Source organism: Leptonychotes weddellii, chromosome 10, assembly GCF_054177405.1.
Source record: "Leptonychotes weddellii isolate Sample4059 chromosome 10, ASM5417740v2, whole genome shotgun sequence".
NCBI lineage: Eukaryota > Metazoa > Chordata > Mammalia > Carnivora > Phocidae > Leptonychotes > Leptonychotes weddellii.
In genome coordinates, this window is record NC_138378.1 from 92,174,333 (window position 1) to 92,196,132 (window position 21,800).

Below are 21,800 nucleotides of genomic sequence, written 5' to 3' on the forward strand. Positions count from 1 at the left end.
GCTCACAGAAATAAAATGGATTTTTAGAAAAATAGTTGGATTCACTAGTCCAAACTATCCTATTTCTCGTATTAAGAGGAAAGTCAGATAGTATAAATAACGAAAAGCCAAATAAGAGATCCAGGAAGAAATTAACTTAGAAGGCGACCAACTGTGTAGCTTATTCTTACCTTGGCTGTTTTTTTCACGGGTTGACATTTTTGCTGGTTGAGACAAAAATGACATATCTTACAATAAAAACTGGGCATTTTCTTAAATGACTATAATAAATGCACTTGTCTTTATTATGAGCTAATAAAGTACAATGAATGAAAATAAGTCAATATTCTTAACAATTAGCAAAAATTTAACTGGTGTAGAAAAGCATAAATATTTTTTTAAAAAAGGATTTTTAATTTACCTTGATTTATGATGACATCTTTATGCCTAAAAAAAAAATTCAAAACATTATGTTATAATTTTATTTGGCTTATCATTAGAATCACCTAAAGAATTCGTAAAAGCTTCAATGTCTAGGCCACACCCAAGATAAATCTTTAAAGTGAAATTCAGACATCAGTATTTTCAAAAGCTGGTCAATGATCTCAACTATTAATATATATATATAGATATATTTTTTTAAAATATTTTATTTATTTGACAGAGAGAGAGCACAAGCAGGGGAAGTGGCAGGCAGAGGGAGAAGCAGGCTTCCCACCGAGCAGGGAGCCCCAGGGACCCTGGGATCATGACCTGAGCCGAAGGGAACCGCTTAACTGGCTGAGCCACCCAGGCACCCCTATTAATATATACTTTAAGAAATATATTTTATTTATTTGAGAAAGAGAGAGAGAGCACAAGCGGGGAGGAGGGGCAGAGGGAGAGGGAGAAGCAGGCTCCCAGCTGAGTAGTGAGCCTGATGCAGGGCTCGATCCCAGGGCCCTGGGATCATGACCTGAGCCGAAAGCAGACGCTTAACTGACTGAGCCACCCAGTTATATATGCCTCTAATATATACTGTTACATAAAACAATATTTCATAAGATCATCTAAACAGTGAAAGCATAGAAAGAACTTGCAAAAAACATTCAAATCTTAGGGGTTTAGTGAGATTTATTATTTGAGTAGGGAACATTAACAGGAAGATAGATTTTTTTGTACACTTAAAAAATACACTTAGAAGAAAAAAAGATAAATTATAATATAGTTTTTTTTTTTTAAAGATTTTATTTATTTGACAGAGAGAGAGAGCACAAGTAGGCAGAGTGGCAGGCAGAGGGAGAGGGAGAAGCAGGCTCTCTGCTGAGCAGGGAGCCAGACATGGGGCTCGATCCCAGGACCCCTGGATCATGACCTGAGCTGAAGGCAGCTGCTTAACTGACTGAGCCACCCAGGCGCCCCAAATTATAATATAGATTTTAAAAATAATGATCCAAAGCAGGCATATAATTGTACATGTAAGCATGATAGTCACAGTATTATTAATTTTCAGATGTAACTAAGAAAGTGTAATTAAAAAAAAAAAGTACCACAAAAAAAAGAAAGTGTAATACCTACTTGTCTGTATTTTTTATAACTTTTGATATTAATTTTGATGTTGAAACTGCTCTCAATAATTTATTACGACTCTCATCTGAATTTTCCCATGAATTATGTGACTTTTCAACTGTAGGTGGTCGTTTTATGCTGGAAGAAACATATTAATTTCTTTGAGAAAAATTCTATGAGTAGCAATGACATGTAATTGACAGCTTAAATAGAACATAAAAGCAGCAAAACATTTCCTTAAAGCTAATCCAGAAAAGAGAAGGAAGGATTAGTTGAAAGGGTCTGCCTGGATGAGTGAAGGAGTTAAACAAGGCAATGACCAAGTCTGTTTATAATTTTCACTATTATTCAGAAGATTCACTAGAACAAATATTACTTGATTAAAAAAAAATCTGTACTTTTTGTTAATAGAAAAAAATACATATGCTTAAATCCGAGTAAAATATCTCATAATTTCTGAAACTGTGAGTTTGTGAAAAAACCTGTACTTTTTCATAGTTATTACAAAGCTGCTGTTTTCACCTTTTATATTCTTGTGTAATTAGAGTGTATATGGTACAAATGACACTTTCTAAGTAAAATGTGGGATTAAAGGTAAAACTCTTGTGACATCCCTTAAAGACAATTTTTACCCATGATCAGAAATAAACATGACTTAACACAAGAATGTTGTATTATCAACAATGATTCCATATATTTATAAATGAAATTTTTGACTTATAAATGATTTTTCAGCTGCATTGTTAACTATCCTACCACTCATCCAGTCTTCAATACTTCTTGCAATAGTATATCCAAAGAGCAATTTAGAATGGCAAGCACATTTCCAGGAGACCTTAAGAAGCTGAAAAAAAAAAGATCTGGGACAAAGAAGATACCAAGTCAAATTAGAACCTTAAAGAGACTGATTATAAAAAAGCCACCTTTAACCACACACAATCCAAAGTTACATAACATTAATAAACTATATCCAAGAAAAACTCCATGAGACCAGGCAAAAAAATTACAAACCATTTAGATAGCATAAGAATCTGCGTGAGACACACAGACAAAGCATTTTTTAAAAGTTAAACATGCATCAATCAAATGAAGAGTGTTTTCCCGAATTTCTATTAGGGATTTGAGGCAGAATATTAAATTGACCAAATAAAAATATATTATAAATCTTTGAGGAATGGTTGTCATTTACTTTACTAAAATCCTAGCTAGTTCTGGGAATGGTTTAATACTTTCCTGAGATTTCCAAGCAGAAGTATGTTGAATAAAATATATCTATACCTAATCATAAAGCTTGAATCAGCATTTCTAAAGCAGGCAAATTTCATTAAGTTGGTCTAAATATTTGATTACAAGGCAGGTGTAGCACTGAACTCCCAGCATGCAGGTTTAGATCCCCAATTTAGGCTCACACACAATGTTAGAATGTTTCTCCCTTCTCCCTCTCTCATAACTTTAAAATATTAATTATTACAGACACAGAGAGAAGCCCTCAAGCAAGCCTTTAGCATAGAAAAGACCAGGTGAAATGGATTTATTTCTCTACTCAAGCAAGAACTATCCTCCCAAAACCCAAAACTGAAACTGAGATGCAGTTACAATGAAGAGCCATTTGCAGAGAAGGGCCCTTGCAAGTTCAAGGTTGTAATGATGCCAAAATATGATGAGGATAATTACCTACGGCAATTTTCTGTCCATGGTTATACATTTACGCATAGTTTATATAAACTTTTGTAATTTTATTATAAAAATATTGTTTGGTATTAAAATAGGTTATTATGGCCTTCCTTTCACCAAATTGTTTGTAACTGAGGTTTCCTTTTTTCCAGCTTTAACTGAGAAATTTTGACCTTAAATCTTTGTTCTCCAAAGTACTAAAATATGATTTTAGCAACAAAGAAGTGGTGGTGGTGGGGAAGCCACCAGGCTTTTCTCTTGGAATCCATGGATAGACAACTTTTCTCAAGTCACAGAATTTAGGTATCATTACAACCATTCCCTAGCTCTGTACTCGGGAACAGTTAAAACCTTTTGGTGGGAGTAGAATTCTTGCTTTCTTGATTTTGTCTGTGTATTTGGAGAGGCTGTGAAGAGGGCTGGGGAGAAGGTGATGCTCGAATTTGTGGACTTTGATCATTAGAATGAGATTCCTCTTTTTTTTCTCTCTGTCCTTGTGGTTTTTCTTTCTTTTTTTCTGTACCACTGTAAAATAAAGTATAACATGGAACACACATATTTAAACAAATAAAAGATATTTCAAACGATGGAAAAAGTGATCATAGAATTCAAAATCCTAAATCATACAACTAATACAATTTATACTGCTTTCATTTAATGATGAAAATATTTCTTTGAAAATTCTGGAAGCTATTAAAATCTTCAGTAAAGAATTTATAAGAATTCTAAGGCAATATATCCTATGAAGACTGTTTTGGGACCAAGATGGCCCAATGCATTTTGCTATCATGGCAGATTTTGGGGAACAACAGCAGCTCTCTTAACTGACTTCAACTTACCCAAATCAGAGCATCAGTGACACCTTCCATTACCTCTGTAAAACATACTGAATGATGTGCAAGGCACACAAAACCCTATGTTTAGTAGATTATTCTGATTCCCATTTCTTCTATATATTTCTCCTCTTGCCAGTTGAATTTTAAATTTACCAGGAATTAGGTATCCCCCCACCAATCCAGAACCTGTTTATGCCAGTGCACTAATTATTTTAATTATGTAAATTAATTAAATACAAAGAAAACTGACAAAATACACATAGAAAAGAGAACTGTAATTTCCATGGAAACTAAGTTGAATGCCCTGGAAGACTCCATAAAATAGTTACTAAAAAAAAATTGCCATTAAATTTTATGTAGGTGAGATAATTATACAAAGTTGAGAAAAAAAGTAAGAGAAAGAGATGGGTTCTAAAAACTTGTTTTGCAAGAGTTTTAAATTTCTTAGTCTTAAAGTTGAAAGTAACAATTATAAAAAATAATTTATGGGTATATTATATGCAAGATAGTCAACAAGGAATCTAATGAGACACACAATTAGAAAGAGGGTGAGACTCTCAGCCTTTCATAAAAAAATTGACAAATCTATGTAAAATATTTAAGATATTTATGTATAAATTCTTGTGATTCTGTACTTTTGACTCTTAATTAATGAAGCACCTGCCATTCCCGATCATTGGATAAGTCCTTATATTGCACATTTTTGACATTACAAACCAGGTGGAATCAAGATCTGAATTCCATGGTTGAAAAGGCAGAAAATTATCAATTGTCTACAGTTCTTAATCAAAGGACATTTTATAATTTGACTAATAAAGTGCATAATCTACAAGGAAGTATGTTTAAGAACATTTTAAACAAATACACATAGTAAATACAATTTATCACATAGTAAGAGTTAAAAATGTTAAAATATAATTTTTTAATTAATTTAAGAGAGAGTGTGCGTGCACACACGTGTGTGGGGAGGGGCAGAGGGAGAGAATCTCAAGCAGACTCCCCGCCGAGCTCGGAGCCCAACAACGGGCTCGATCCCTTGTCCCATGAGATCATGACCTGAGCCGAAACCAAGAGTCAGACGCTTAACCTACTGAGCCACGCAGGCACCCCTAAAATACAATTTTTAAAATGACATTTAATCTGTTTCAGTTCTGATACCTTCTGACTTCAGACCTAGCCCCCACCTGTCTCTTTATTGTTTAGTTTTTAAAAGTATGTGCTGAGAAATACAGTTCTACCTCAAAAATATCAGACTAACTTTGAAATTTAAAACTGAGTTAGAAATTCTTTCTTGTTGGTCTTCAAACTAGCCTGAATGCAGAGGCCACCAGTCTTATGTGGGCCCGGGACAACCTAAAAGAAATTTTCCTCCTAGGGATTTAAAAGCAAAGTACAGAGCACCATAAAGTAAAAAGTCAGCTGGTCTTAAGATTACTGAGTTACTATTGTGCATAATACTGATCACTGTACAGGACTACAGTTACATAAGAAAATGGGCTGAACCCAAACGATTATTAAATACAAGGAAGTTTATTAAAAATATTAAAAATTTCCACAATGCATTTGTTTTCTTATAATTTGTCCTTTTCTCCTAAAAGGGAAGCACAGGCAATACATTTTGGCATGCTTTGGAGGGGCCTTTAAAAGGCCTAAAGATCAGGGCGCGGGGCCAGTTTAGTCATGGTGCATGTAACTCTTGGTCTCAGGGTTCTAAGTTTGAGCCTCACATTGGGGGTAAGATCACTTAAAAATAAAAGATCTTAAAAATAATAATAAAAAAATAAAAGGCCTAAAGATCTTGTCATTTCTTCACCATTCCTGCAGCTAAATGTTTAGTTAATATCTATAAATCCACACAGATGAATAATTCAGTCACTGGCATTATTTATTAAGGCAATGATTTACTATCAGTACATTTTAAATATTATTCCATTACTTAAGGTTTTTCCTCAGTTATTCTTTGAAGTAAACAGTTGTAAGATTATACAGTTGATCTCTTACGGTCTCTCCAAATTCTATATGGGATAATCTGCTAGGAATTACACAAAAGTGGAAAAATTCTGTAAGCAATTTTACTGAAACAACACACACACAACACAGTACTATAGTATTTTGAATTATGCCTTAATTTTATAGTCATGGTTAAAGAATAAAAGTTATAAAAGTGTTCAGCCTCCCACTAATATATATACCGAAGATTCTATTTCTCTTTTAAAAACTGCTGTATTAAATGCACTGCTTGCTACAGAAAATTTGCTTATATAATTAAATATTGTGATGCACATCTCATCAACAAATGTTTGTTAAAAAGAAAACAAAACGAGGAAATGAAAATACTTTCTTTAGTAAGAACGCAAAGCTTCCTCACACAACTCGATAGATACATGAGTGTAAACCCGGTGAGTACAGGCTGGGTGTCTCTATTCACAGTTAAAGAATTCAAAAGACATGCTCACTTTAATTCCATACAGCTCTATTTCTTTTTTTTTTTTTCAAAAGTAGAATGAATTATCACTTTCAGACAATTTTGCAATGTTAGCTTTTCTTTCCCTTATAAATGGATACCTTTTAGCAGCAGATGAAAGAGTTTCTTTTCTTGCAATTGCGACAGAGCTGGTGTGGCTTGGCTTTCTGTTTGCACCACTCCCGTTGGTAATACAGGACATAGAAATAGCTTCTCGAAGGCCTGGAGGGCCTAAAAGTGGTTAAGAAAAAAACTTTACATCAAACTTCAAAATACTCCTCAAAAATTGGGAATTTAAAAAAATTAAGTCCATTAGTGTTTAGAACTAAGTAAACAAATTGCTCCCTCTGGTATGCAGCATACAATATTAGTGTCTCTAAACTTAATCTCATCAAAACAGACCTATAAAAAGGCCATGCTAAATTGCTACACTGCAGCTAGACTTATTCTCTAGCGAAATGGTTTGCCCTCTACACACAGCAGCTTTAAAACACATGATGCAAAGTAAATCACAAATTTCCACATTACTGATTTTCAGAAATTTCAGTTCTACTGAAGTCAAACTATTTAGAAATCCTAGAACCATAAATGTCAAATCTGACAGTTATTCCATATAAATAAAGCATAAATGTATAAAGCAACCTCGAGTAGAAGGACTGGAATAAATATGTGATAGGTATGTTGGTGTGTTTAGGAAGATTCAAAGCTACAAGATCAAACAGCCTTTATCTACTAAGTTCATTTAAAAATTTGAGAACAGAATAGTTTTGAACTTTTGGACTCCGTTTTCTCACATACACACAAAATCTAATTTGGCCAATCTCATCTTTGCTCGCTTCTCTTCAAAAGCACAGAGAGTAAAAAATTCTTATGTATGGAGCCTAAAATACTTGGCACCCTAGACTGTTCCATATATGATGGTGTAACACTGCATTTTTGACAAGAACAAGCTGCTAGGGGCCACTTGTATCATAATCATCTATAATGTTTCCTTAATATAGAGATTCCTAGACCTAACCTCAGACCAAATAATTCAGAAGAAAGGAAGATGGAGACCTATTGTATTTACTTTTTGAAATTTCCCATGAAAATTTTCACTTATAAGAATGTACAGTAACTTCCAAATTATGCTAACATCACCGGTCATCAGATCTGCTGGTCTGCCAAACAGGTGACTCCTTGTACAGACTTTTTTTTTTTTTTTATTGTGGTAAAATACCTTTAACAAAATTTACCCTTTTAAGCATTTAAAAAGGTACACAGTCCAGTGGCATTTAGTATAGTCACAATGTGTTGTGCAACCATATTCGATTCCAGAACATTCTGATTACCCTAAACAGACACGCTCTACTCACTGAACAGTCACTCCCCATTCTCTCCTTCTTCTCCCCCAGCCCATGTCAACCATTAATTTGCATTATCTCTATATATCTGCCTATTCTGAATACTTCATATACATGGAATCATACAATATGTGCTCTTTTACATCTGGCTTATTTTACTTGGCACAATGTTTTCGAGGTTCATCCATGTGGCAGCATTTATGAGTACTTTATTGCTTTTTATGGCTGAGTAATAGTCCATTGTATGAATATACCACATCTTGTTTATCCATTTATCTGTTGAGGGACATCTAGATTGTTTCAATCTTTAGGCTACTGTGAATTGTACTGCCATAAACATTTGCATACAAGTTTTCATTCGAACATCTGTTTTCACTTCTTTTGAAAGGGTATAGAACTAAGGAGTAGAACTGCTGGGTCACATGGTATTTTATGTATAACTTAATGAGGAAACATTAACACAGCAGCTGCACCATTTACAATTCTACCAGCAATGTCTAAAGTATTCTTATTTCACCACATCCTTGCCAACACTTGCTATTTTCATTTTATAAAAAAAGATATTTATCTTGCGGGGGGAGGGGCAGAGGGCGAGAATCTCAAGCACACTCCCCACTGAGCGTGGAGCCTGCTGTGGGGCTCCATCTCACCACCCTGAGATCATGACCAGAGTCAAAATCAAGAGGCAGACGCTTAATCGACTGAGCCATCCAGGTGGCCCTCATTTTTTAAAATTATAGTTAAACTTAATACAAAGTGCTCAGTTAACATTAAGTGCCATTTCACTGTAGTTTTGATTTGCATTTCCCTAATGAGAATCTCACTGAGTTTGTTGGTCAATTGTAAATCTCCTTCAGAGAATTATCCATTCAAGTCCTTTGCCCATTTTTCAGTAAGACAATATGATGTAAATTATTCATAATGCTCTCTTACAATCCTTTTATTTCTGAAAGGTCCCCACCTTCATTTCTGATTTTGGCAATTTAAATCTTCCTTCTTTTTCATTCTACCTAAAAGCTTGTCACATTTGTTGTAAAAAACCAACGTTTGGTTACATTGGTTCTGTTGTTTTTCTGTTCTCTACTTCATTTATCTCTAATCTTTATTATTTCTTTCCCTCTGCTAGCATTGCATTGGGTTTAGTATTTTTCTTTTTCTATTTTTTTCAAGTTAGGTTACTGATGTGAGATCTGTTTTAGCGTAGGCATTTACAGCTACAGATTTTCCTCTGAGGACTGCTTTTGCTGTTATGAACAGCTGGTTTTGATATTTTTTACTTTTTGTTACATACCAAAAAAACCCATTAACCACTACATGAAAACAAACAAGCAAACAAACATATAGTCTGCAATCCACTTTTCATGCTCTTTCAATGTCCCAAACCTCATCTCAAAAAGGAGATCAATCACACCCCATTAGGTATGGTACTATAGCTGTATACCTTTTACATTATTGCTATTACATCAAAACCAAAAACCAAAAAAATGCAAGTGCTGAAAAGGATGTGAAGAAACTGGAATCCTTGTGTATTTCTGGTAGGAATGCACCTGAACCTTCTGCAATGTGGCTATCATCTAACCACTCCACAGATATTTTTCTTGCCAAGATGGTTGGTTCTTGGTTCTTTGTCACTAAATTCAATGGATACTTTCCAGTCCTTATCTTGCTCAACGTTCCTTCAGCATCGAATACTGCTGATCATTCAGGTAAGGACGGTATTCAGGCAAGGACAATGTCCTTAGTTTCAAGGACACACTGCCTTTGCCTGAATTTCTTCTTAGCTCTTTGACCATTTTTTCTCACTCTCATTTGCTGGATCTTCTTTTCCTGCTTAGATCCTACCCCCCCCGCCCCCAAAATTTATTTATCTGAAAGAGAGAGCGAGAGTGCTCAAACAGGGGGAGGGACAGAGGAAGAGGGAGGGAGAGAGAATATCCAAGCTGACTCCCTGATGAAACAAAGTGTTTACAAAAGAGTAAAAGGCAGTTAACTAGCATCAAGGAGTTCAAAATCTTGCAAGAGAATCATACTGGCAATGAAAATATGTGGTAAGTACAGTAACAGTGATATGAACATAATATCATGGAAGTACAAAGACACATAATTCTGTAAAGATGATTAGGAACACAGAGTTCAAGAAAGATCTCCTAGAAGAAATGCACAACAAACTGTTAAGCCAGGTAAAACATAGGTGATAAGATACTTGGATCTTATTCTAGTATGTGTAAAGAAATAGAAAGAATGTAATAGCAAAGTGGGGTGTGGATGTGTGCATGGAAGGGAGGAGACAGACAAAAAGCTCTCTGTATGGTGAGAATGTAGAATAAGAGGGAAGAGTTCAGATGGCAGAGGTAAGCAATAGTCAGATTATGGAGACTTTAGTATAGAGGATAGAGACCACTACAAGGTTCTGAGCTGAAAAAAGGAATTATTTCAATTTACATTTTAGAGAAAAGCCTCTAGTGGCTATGTGAAGAGCAGATTTCAGGGCAGTGATCCAAGCATAAGATGATGGGGACCTGAAATAAGAGCCTGGTGGTATGAATGCAGAGGAGGAGTCAGTTTTAAGAAATGTTTAAGACAAAGAATAAGAAGTTCAGTTTGGGGACATTTTACAGTTACGAATTCTAAAGGATATACACACAAGCAGAATAATCTAGTAAGTAGATAGACAATTCTGAAGTGAAGTCCAGATCTGGGAACAATTTGGGAACTGGCACTAATAAGTGGCTGTGAAAATCATGAAGGTAGGTGAGTGCTGATGTTACCTCCTACAAGGAAGCTTCAACTCCAGTTTAAGTATTTATCCTAGGTGCTCCTACAGAACCCTAAATTTACCTTTTTAATACCAATTACTTATAATTTTGTAATACTGATTTGTCTTCTCAGTTTACCTGAGGTCCTTTGGGGGCAAGGCAGTGTTTTTTATTTCTTTAATCTGCAGCACCTAAAACAGTGCCTTATACAGGGAAAAGATGAAGGAAATAGACACTGTCAATACAGTAAGTGGTGTGGAGTAATATTAATTATCAAACGTTTGCTATGTGCTAGGCATTGTCCCAGGTACTTTACAAGTAGGTATATCCTTTAATTTTAAGCAAAATCCTAAGAGGGATTTACTATTATCATCCTAATTTTACTGCTGAAGAAATTGGAGAGATTATTAACATGCTCAGAGTTCTACTGTAGTAGGCAGTGAAATGAAAATTTGAGTCCAGGCAGAAGGAATAATAAGTAAGTAGAAAGAAAGAATTCTGCCTAATATAGAGTGACATTTTAAGCTGTGCCAGGATAACAGATAGGAATTTACCAGGGGGAGTATGGGAAAAGGAAATTCTAAGTAGATAATAGTACTAAATCATCAAGGTCCCCAGATACTAATAAAAATAGGAAGAAAAGGCCAAAAGAAGATTTTCATGGTCCCTTTCAATCCTATAGTTTAATTTGAGATAGCTCTTGGTACTGGGAATCCTTAGTATTTGGATGAAAGAGTGAATGATCTCCCAAGGTAGAGGCAATGCATAAGTAAAGCGAGGCAAAAAACAAAAAGGAACTGTGGGTGAATGCTTGTTTTTCAGTTGAGAAATCTAAAGTGCATTCTTTGAAAATCAGGAACTGGGAGAATGGAACATAAAAATGATTACTGCAGTTACACAAATCCATGACTGGAATGCACCATTAGAGACACACACACACACACACACACCCCCTCTCCTCCAGGGCTTGGGCATTATAAAGTTTGAGCCATAATCTCAAAGAGTAGCCTACAAGACTGGAAGCAACAGTAACCTCTAGTAACCAAAGGTCCAAAAGTAAAAGTTCTAATTCTGAGCAGCAAAGCAGCTGAAATAAAGAGAAATTTAGGCAAAAAGTCTACAAACCAGGAAGGTATTGATTTAGTTTTAATCACAGTAGAAACCATCATAATGCCAGTTAAAAGCCAACAATAATTTTTATGATATGAGAATACTAACCATACAGTTTATATTCCTGATGGCAGACACAAGCGTATGACCTTTCTAATAACTTAGCCTGACAATTCCTAAATACTAATGAACTTCACTATACTCTAGACTCACACAGTAAAGTTATCACTAGAAACTGCTAAATATTCCAAATCTCAAAATCTAGGGGCACCTGGGTGGCTCAGTTGGTTAACCATCTGACTCTTGGTTTCGGCTCAGGTCATGATTTCAGGGTCATGAGACTGGGCCCCACGTAGGGCTCTGTGTTTGGCATGGAGTCTGCTTGGGATTCTTTCCCCCTCCTCTCCCTCCACCACTGCTCCCCCTGCCAAATAAATAAAATCTTCAAAATCTCAAATTCTAAAATCCTGACTACCCTCATCCATAAGATCCTCTTGTTCCTGCATCTATCCCAATCCCTCTCTCTAAAGCAGTTTTTTTTTTTTTTACCACAATTTCCTACTTCTAAAACTTTCTTCTTCTTTTTAAGATTTTAGTTTTTGAGAGAGAGAGAGAGAGAGAAAGCACAAGCAGAGAAGGGGCAGAGGCACAGGGAGAAGCAGACTCCCCAGTGAGCAGAAAGCCGGAGGTGGGGCCTGATCCCAGGACTTTGGGATCATGACCTGAGCTGAAGGCAGATGCTTAACCATCTGAGCCATCCAGGCGCCCCTAAAACTTTCTTCTTCCCACATTCAATTTAACAAGTTCTTACTGAGTTATCCCAAGAGTAGCTATGTTAGTAAGAAACTGTCCCGCCTTCAAATAGTTTACAATCTAGCAGGAACATCAAATATACATTATCAAAACAGACACACAAAACACTTTTTTTTTTTTTTTTAAAGATTTTATATATTTATTTGACAGAGAAACACAGCGAGAGAGGGAACACAAGCAGGGGAAGTGGAAGAGGGAAAAGCAGGCTTCCTGCTGAGCAGGGAGCCCAATGCAGGGCTTGATCCCAAAACCCTGGGATCATGACCTGAGCCAAAGGCAGACGCTTAATGACTGAGCCACCCAGGCGCCTCCACAAAATACTTTTTAAGCAATTCCAAGAAGAGACAAAAATGGAAGTATTTTCAGCAAATAGTTTGAGCTTTATAAATAATGAGAAAATATTTGATCATGAGAAGGGTAAAGGTAGTCCATGGAGGAACTCTAGTTGATACTCAAAATCTTTTATTTATCTCAAATTCTCTATCATATGCCCCACAGCTCCAACTGCAGACCTCTTCCACTCTCTTCATATAGTCAAGCTCCTCTCCTTTTGTCTCACAGGAAGGTGTACTTTAGTCATTTTAACTCCTAATGGCTACTAGTTTTTTAAAAGTATATTTTGAGCTGGGTTCGCCTGGGTGGCTCAGTCGCTTAAGCATCTGACTCTTGATCTCAGCTTGGGTCCTGAGCTCAGGGTCATGAGTTCAAGCCCAGGATGGAGCCTACAGAAAGAAAGGAAGGAAGAAGGGAAGAAGGGAAGGAAGGAGGGAGGAAGGAAGGAAGGACGAAAGACAGAAAGACAGACAGAAAGACAGATAGACAAGTATATTTTGAGTTAAAATGACCAAAGAAGGATCTGACCTTCATATAGAAATGGAACTCTGGAAACTGGGATGGCTGCCTGGTCTGAGGCAGTATCAACTCATATACTTCTATATACAAAGAGCATCTGAGAAGTCTGATCTGTTGTCAAATAATAAAGCACTCTCCCATCTCCTCCTACAATTACCAGTCATTTTAGCCCAAAGGCCCACCAGGGAAATTCACACCTTCTAACCTGATTAGTGTAATTTACTTATCAACAGCATTTATAGCAAACTTATGACAATCTCTATCTTCTCCCAAATATTATTTGGAGTAAGAGGCAATGATACAGACCTGTGCCTATATGCTATCCCAGATTCTTCATAATTAGGATTGTTTTCTTTTAGAAAGCTGACATCCTCTACAGCTTAATTTTGCCTCTGGGTTCTCTCATTTCTCAAGTGGCATTTGCAATGCTTGATACTTTTGATTTACCAGCAGTTTCCTGGTTTAAAATGAGTGATTCCCACCTTCAGATAAATCTGACTCCTTTGCTTGTATATCACTGTATACTGAAGCTTGTCTTCACATAATGCCACTGGGCTGTATTCTCAAATTACATTCATCTGGTCACCCCAAGAGGTCTTAATGGGTTTCCCAGGCACCAGCTGTGACAGAATTTGTCCTCCTGGCAGTTAATACTGCCAAAGTGTTCCCTGGGCCTTGCTGTTTGTTCCACAGTACAGGTAATTTTTTTTTTCTTTTGGCAGGAACTCAGCTGCAACTGCTGCATATATTATGAACATAGGCCATCAAAAGGAAAAATTCTCCAATAGAAAAGAAGGTATATGAGAAACTTAAAAACTGTTAGGAAAACTTTCTACCTCAGATAAGCGTCTAGCACAATATACTCAAGAAAAAATAGGGCTTAGCTTTTAATACTGCTGGCACACGGGAGAGGATAAACTAAAAGAGAACTAAAAATACTGAAATGACTAGTTAGGTGTATTTCTGATTTTGGCATTTACTGAATGGCAATACTACTATGAAGTGACACAGTAGAATGTCATTAAGCCATCAGCATACACACCATTAACAGTTAGTTTTAGTCATACCTAAAGTCAAATCATGCCCTCCATATCACCACCATCTACAAAACTAGTTGACTTTATCAATAAGGAAGCTGACTACACTTTTAACCACAGCTTCCTAAAAAGGTTTCACACTTATTTATCCATGGGGTTTAGCCTTACTTCTAAAGAAAAATCCTCTAGAAAATGTAGCTATCTTAAGAAGATAGTGATTACTGTCCTGTCAGTAATTTACGTGGAAGTGAATATGATAAACTCTAATTTCACAGAGGACTAAAAAAAATTCACATAAGATAAAAATTTTCCACAGTATGGGAAATCACCTTTTCAATAAAGAAAAAAATACAAAATACCCACAAAATAATTTAAATTTTTTAAAAAAGTATTTTATAAAAAAATCTTCATTAGAAAATACTTAGCTGAAAATGTTTATTCCAAATATTCGTATAATTAATATATTAATCCTATTTAATATGAAAACTGACAGTTGATTAGGGCACCTTGATGGCTCAGTCAGTTAACTGACTTTTTTTTTTTTTTAAAGATTTTATTTATTTATTTGAGAGAGAGAATGAGAGACAGCACGAGAGGGAAGAGGGTCAGAGGGAGAAGCAGACCCCCCCACTGAGCAGGGAGCCCGATGTGGGACTTGATCCCGGGACTCCAGGATCATGACCTGAGCCGAAGGCAGTCACTTAACCAACTGAGCCACCCAGGCGCCCCAACTGTCTGACTCTTGATCATGTCATGATCTCAGGGTTGTGGGATCGAGTCCAGCATCAGGCTCTGTGCTCAGCATGGAGTCTGAGCTTGTCCCTCTCCCTCTGTTCCTCACCCTGTTCTCTGTCTCTCTCTAAAATAAAAAAAAACCAAACTGATAGTTGATCTATTAGGTTATATATATTTGTCAAAGGTGAAGAATCACCTAATATTTTTTCCAATTATTTCTACTGTGTACTATATATAAACTCCAAGATAAAGCTGTTTAGAATTTCCAATAATAAATTATAAAACTTTAAATATGTATTTCTCTTGATGTCTAAATATCAATCTTGGGGTGGGGGGCGCCTGGGTGGCTCAACCATTAAAAGTCTGCCTTCAGCTCAGGTCATGATCGAGTCCCACATCGGGCTCCCTGCTCGGCGGGAAGCCTGCTTCTCCCTCTCCCACTCCCCCCTGCTTGTGTTCCTGCTCTCGCTATCTGTCAAATAAATAAAATCTTTAAAAAAAAAAAAAAAATCAATCTTAGAAAACATAACTGGTCAGGAAAATTTCTCCACTAAAGGGAACTAGAGTAATTGATTCTTAACAATGAATTATGCTCACCTCTAAAATAACATTTCCCCAAATTATTATATAATCAACTCCCCCATTAATCGATTTTATGGATAGCATTTCAGTCTGGGCCTAAAGTAATGAAGTAACTTAAAGAATAATCACTAATGGACCCCATGTCAGAATGTAACCGTGTTGGCACATTTTAAGAATAGCAGTCATAGTAAACTTATGAAGTAGAATCAATGGAAAGGAGCTCCGTATCTAATTAATAAAGTTACTAATAAGAATTAAGAATTGGTAGTATGTGGTGGAAAAAAGTTTCAATACAGCAGCTGCAGGTGGCTCTGTAACTCCAGAACTGGGTAAGTCTCAATTAAAGAGCCTTAAATAAAATTGATCCTAAATTCACTTCAGAGACAAAGAACTATGTCTAAGGACAACTAAAAAAAATACTAGAAAGAGTAACTTACAAAAAGTATGTTCCTGGAGAATAGGAACTACAGATATTTAATTGTATTTGTATTTTATGACACCAAAACAGGTTAAGTGCTAAGTAACTGATATATCAAACTACCGTCACCTACCAAATTTTTTAAAAGCGGTCTTTAAATTTCTCTATATTTTTCTACTGAAATACCTTGATAAATAAAAAAAAATCAGAAAAAATATTTAAATTTTTCTCAACATAAAATTACAACGTGCTGTTGTTTAAGCCTAATAAAAAATTCTTAATTTTTTAAACTAATATGAACTATTTAAAATAAGCTTTCAAAAATATTGTGGATAATAACCAAACACTGCATCATTTTCTCTTTCAGAATTAAAGTACTTATACAGAGTCAGAAGCTGAGGGTACATAACATCAGTTATAGATGGTAAGCATATTCTTTCTCTACAACAAGTTTACCTTCCCTGTAAAGCCCACATACATCAACTGATCTGGCTCCTCATTCTACGCTAACAACTCCAGAATCCTTTATTAAAATCAATTTTTAACTAAATAAAGTTTTGCCTGGCTTGATCTTGGCAGTCCTCAAAAAAATTTAAAGATTGCAATATAACATTATCAGCCAAAGTGGTTTCTATTAAGTCTCTTGCTAAACTTACCCCTGTCACTGAAACATTTATCTTACTAACCACTAATGGAGAAGATCAATCCAGCCACCTCTCTATTATTAACTACCTAGGCCTAGCGTCTTTGAGGGTGGGAGGTCTAAGAATGGGAATCATGCTGTATATCTATACCACATTCTCTTTATCCATTCATTTACTCAAAGTACAGCATAGGGAATATTGTCACTAATGTAATAATGTATGGTGACAGACAGTGACAACACTTATGGTGAGCACGGAGTATAAATAGAATTGTTGAATCATGATACTGTACACCTGAAACTAATAGCATTATATGTCAACTATATGCTTCAAAAATAAAAATTAAAAATAAGTTAAAGAAGAAAATAAAAAAGAAAGAAAAAGAATGGGAACCACAAAGCCAGGCAGAATGAACCACCTCAATGCTTTCAAGGTGCCTCAGCATCTTTTTCATGTCTACGGTCTTCCATTCTCTCATTATTCCAACTCACCCTTTTCACCACCTAGGAACAGTCTTATCTTCTTAAAGAGCATCACTGTCTCCTGAGGAAGAGTGCTAAGGAATGAAAAGTGCCAGCCCTAACAACTGTGAATATTTAGTAGCCCCATTCAATTCGGTTTTATCTCTCTCCAGTCTATCTCAGAAGAAGTAGTCTTCTAAGGTCAACAGTTTCTTACCTGCTCTATGATCCTTGTTCAAACTCTGAGGAAACTTGCCTCATCAATTACTACCCCCCACTAATATCATCCTCCTCTTTTCTGCCTCTTTGTCCTCAACATATCTTTGAGCTTGAGTCTCTAACATCTTAAAAAATAAAAAAGCTGACCTTCAATTTAGCATCTTCCTCTAGCTACTACCATCTTCCCCTCCCAGGCAAATTTTTTGAAAGTGTGGCTACAGTTCCACAATTCTCCTCAACTGCTGCTTCTCAAAATACTAAATTTGAGATGCAATCCTATCACTCTACTACAATTGTTTGTGGAGGTTTCTAGTAATCTCATAATTGCCAAATCCAATGGTCACCTCTCACTCTCTGTTTTATTCAACCTCTTTGTAGTATCTGGCAACATGCATCACTCTTTCTTTGCTGAAATACTAGAGCTCCCAACACAACAATCAGGAACCTTATTCTCATTTTACATCCTCCTTCTATGGCTTCAACTATTACCCATAAGCTGAATATTCCCAAGTTCTTACTGCTAGCCAAAATTAGCGTGAACACTAGACCTGCAATTCAGCTATCTATATGTGTCTATCTCCACACCATATACCACAAATTCAACATTCAGAAACAGAATTCATAAATAGCCTCATTTTTCCCACTGCCAAAATGGGGGATAATTATGCCTATGTCTACCTACTCTATGAAAAAAATCAGGAAGATATATGAAATAATAGAATCAATTGCTTGATTAACATGAAAGAATTTTAAATTCTTTCTAGGTGGTTGGAGGCAGGGAAAGGCCACAGGATATCTGCTCCAAACTCAGAATAACAGCATCCTAATGACTTTCTCTCAACCTGCAAAAACCCTCAATATCTAGAAGTTAAAATTAACATTGTACTGGGGTTGGTAATGAGTCTCAGAGTTTAAATTCTTCAGGATTCTGCTCACCAATGACCAATGAAGGCTTGGAATAAGGCTATTTAAATTATGATGACTTTTATAATTTCTGACTCAAAAAAGACTGACTCAAAAAGTACATATGAGTGCCTACCTGCTATGTTCAAGATACAATACTAATTACTATGGGAGACACAAAAAGAAGATTCAGTTCCTGCCATTAGTAAATTTGTTATCTAATTGGAATATACTAAATTCACACAAATATTATGAAAGCCTTTAAGTACAATCAGTAGTATTACAAAAAAAATTCCCATTTAAAATAATAAATAGTAAACTTTCGGAATTTCTTGGGAATACAAAAAAAAGAAAATGAAAAACTACAGTCACAGTTAATCCAAAAGAGAAATATAGTTTATACTCCCAATTTCAATGTCACTGATAAAACAGACAAATTTTATATATTACTGCAAAGAAAGTGTTTCAAAAAGCAAGATTCTTCCTACTTTAATAATAATTACCTTTACTTGGAACTGATTTTTTTACTGAGGCTACATGATCTTCAGAGATTGCAAGACGCCTCAAAACATCAGCCAAAGCTGCCTTTAGCACAGTGATTTCATCTTCTTGTTGCTGAACTCGTAACTCAAGAGCTGAGAGGCGATCTTGAACGTCAGATGTACTTGCAGCAGAAATACTATCATCTATAAAATGAAGAAAATACGGATTTTTTATTTTATTTTTTTATTTTATTTTATTTTTTAAGATTTTATTTATTTATTTGACAGAGAGAGAACAAATAGGCAGAGAGGCAGGCAGAGGGAGAAGGAGAAGCAGGGACCCCACCGAGCAGGGAGCCCGATATGGGGCTCGATCCCAGCACCCTGGGATCATGACCTGAGCCAAAGGCAGATGCTTAACCGACTGAGCCACCCAGGCGCCCCGAAAATACGGATTTTTTAAAGTGAACTGTTTAAGAAAGAATTTAACAACAAATCAGATCTATTCAGGTAAGTCTTTAAAAAGATGATAAAAATTGGGGAAAAAACCAAAACCACCAGTTTTACACAGATTAACTTCTGTAAATATTTTCATAGCTATTTGAATGAATTAAAAATAGTAAAAGTTAATATATCTGACGCATAATTAAAATTATGAAAATTTTCCCCATGATCAAACTTTCCCTATTATTATACTATCGCCTTAATTGGTTTTTTCATCAAAACGTTCTCCAAATATATCACTTTGGAGACTTCTGGAAACTTGCAAGACAATAAACTATCTAAAGCATCCTTTTTTTTTTTTTCTTTAAAGATTTATTGGAGAGAGAGAGTGTGCACACTAGCAAGCGGGGGTGGGGATAGGAGTGGGGTAAAGGCAGAGAATCTTCAAGCAGACTCCCTGCTGAAGGTGCAGCCTGACTCGGGGCTGGATCTGAAGACCCATGAGGTCATGACTGGAGCCAAAACCAAGAGTCAGATGCTCAACCGACTGAGTCACCCAGGCACCCCACCGAAACATCCTTTTTAATCACCACATCATTATGCTACTTCTCTATGAAAATAAGGAGTATAAATCACTTCAGTTTTCCTTTATGTATCAGATCGGGAACCACTCACATTCAGCATCAATGATCAGAAAAAGCACTCTTTATTTCAGTCTTTACTATTACACTCCCCCAATACTACAAAATACTGCTATATATTCTTGCTGTTCTTTCTTACCCACTGATGTCCCAACCTCTTGGGAAAAAAAAAAAAAGTGTGGTTTCTACAGAGTAGATAGCTAATACTTATCTGCCTTAGGTATGTAATAACAACAACAAAAAGACTAAACAAAGTTTAGCTACAACATAGCAATTACAACCTACTTCCAAAGCTATGTATCTTTAGAATACACTGTTTGGTCAGTCATAACCCAAAACTACAGAAATTCTAATTGTTGTTGGCTAATTCACTATAAGCAGGAAAATTCAGAGGGGAATTCAGATTCTTACATAAGAATGGTTTGCACCAGAGTGATATAAACCGGATCAGTCATTCGCAGAATAAGGCACAGTGTGCCATTTTTCTCATATTGAGATAATGTACTATCCATCTTCTTAAAAAGACAATTTAACTCAGAGTTAAAAGAAAAAAGAAACCTTCAGCATTTCCATTTATTATGGAGCAGTAAACAATACTCACATTTAGGATCATATGTGCCTAAAAACCTCTCAGGAATACATATGTACTCTCTTCTGCCTTTAGAGGTGTTTCATGGACAATCTTTGAGAAGTACTGGTATGGAAGGAAAATTATCTTCAATTTAGACTTTAACAACAATTAGTTGTATAATCTCAGGCAAATTATTTTACTTTTTTGAACCTCAATTTCTTCATATTTAAACAGGTTATGAGGAAGGTGCCTAGGACATGTCTGACATCCAATAAATGTTAAGATACAACAGAAGAGTACAAAAGTTGTAATTTGAGACTTTGGGTGCATTTTTTTACATAAAAGGCAGTTCTGTCAAACTCTCAGATGCTTAAGGACTAGTAAGAACAAGTCCATTTCTAACTTCAGAATTTTTAATATTTGAGGTTTTTTTTTTTTTTTCATTTCCATAGTGGTCCAGCTAAAGTCTAGCTGAGCCACACTCTTGTGTGTGTTGTATTACGTCACTATTATTTTTTTAAGATTTATTTATTTGGGGGGAGAGAGTGGGAGGGGTAAAGGGAGAGGGAGAATCCCAAGCTGACTCCATGCTGAGTGTGGAACCTGACACGGGGCTCAATCTCATGACCCTGAGCTCATGACATGAGCCAAAACCAAGAGTCAGACACTTAACCGACTGAGCCCCCCCAGGCATCCGTATGTCACTATTATTTTTGTCTGCCCAGAATGCTTTCCTATTTTCCTTCTTCTGGTGGGAAGAACAGCAGCTCTTCTCTTCTGTGGAACTCCACCATTTTCTTAACTCCCATCAGAGCCATTAATCAATGATGCCTTGTTAACCCCTCTACCACCCTACACTATTAATAGGCTGAACCATACGAAATGGCTTTTTTAGTTGGTAAAAAAAATATGATTAACTATTAGCAATTTCATATGGTTTAATCTAATACTACCTACAGGAGTGGTTGTGAGATATGGGATAGGCCAAATGGAATCCTCCCAAGTTTCCCAAAGAGGAAACTGTAGCCATTCCTTCTTGGTTTGCTAACTATAAGGACAAAGACCTAGAGCCATTAGTGACAGAGTTTTGACTGCCCTGAGATCCAGTTCTAATCTCTGAAGTCCTGGACCTTCAATTCTCAGAGATGCTCTAATATTCCTCCTAGCTAATTATGTAACCTAATAAATTCCCTTTTTGCAAGCCATTTCTTGTAATCCAAAGGTCCTGACGAAGTCAGTAAATTATATGGACATGCTATTCTACATTATTCTTAATTTCTGAAGGATG

General features: G+C 36.0%; 1 protein-coding gene across 2 annotated transcripts in view; it reads right to left on the reverse strand.

Moving 5' to 3' along the window:
- EML4 (EMAP like 4) overlaps positions 1–21,800 on the reverse strand; it is a 143,470-nt gene that overhangs the window by 65,197 nt on the left and 56,473 nt on the right. Inside the window, exons 2-7 of one of the 2 annotated variants that reach the window (XM_081796864.1) lie at positions 18,878–19,060; positions 6,603–6,732; positions 3,553–3,726; positions 1,537–1,665; positions 401–426; positions 171–203 (exon numbers count right to left, since the gene is read on the reverse strand). In XM_081796864.1, the coding sequence (XP_081652990.1) occupies positions 171–203; positions 401–426; positions 1,537–1,665; positions 3,553–3,726; positions 6,603–6,732; positions 18,878–19,060 (675 nt within the window). The remainder of the gene's footprint in view (positions 1–170; positions 204–400; positions 427–1,536; positions 1,666–3,552; positions 3,727–6,602; positions 6,733–18,877; positions 19,061–21,800) is intronic. The other variant, XM_081796865.1, reaches the window with a different exon arrangement.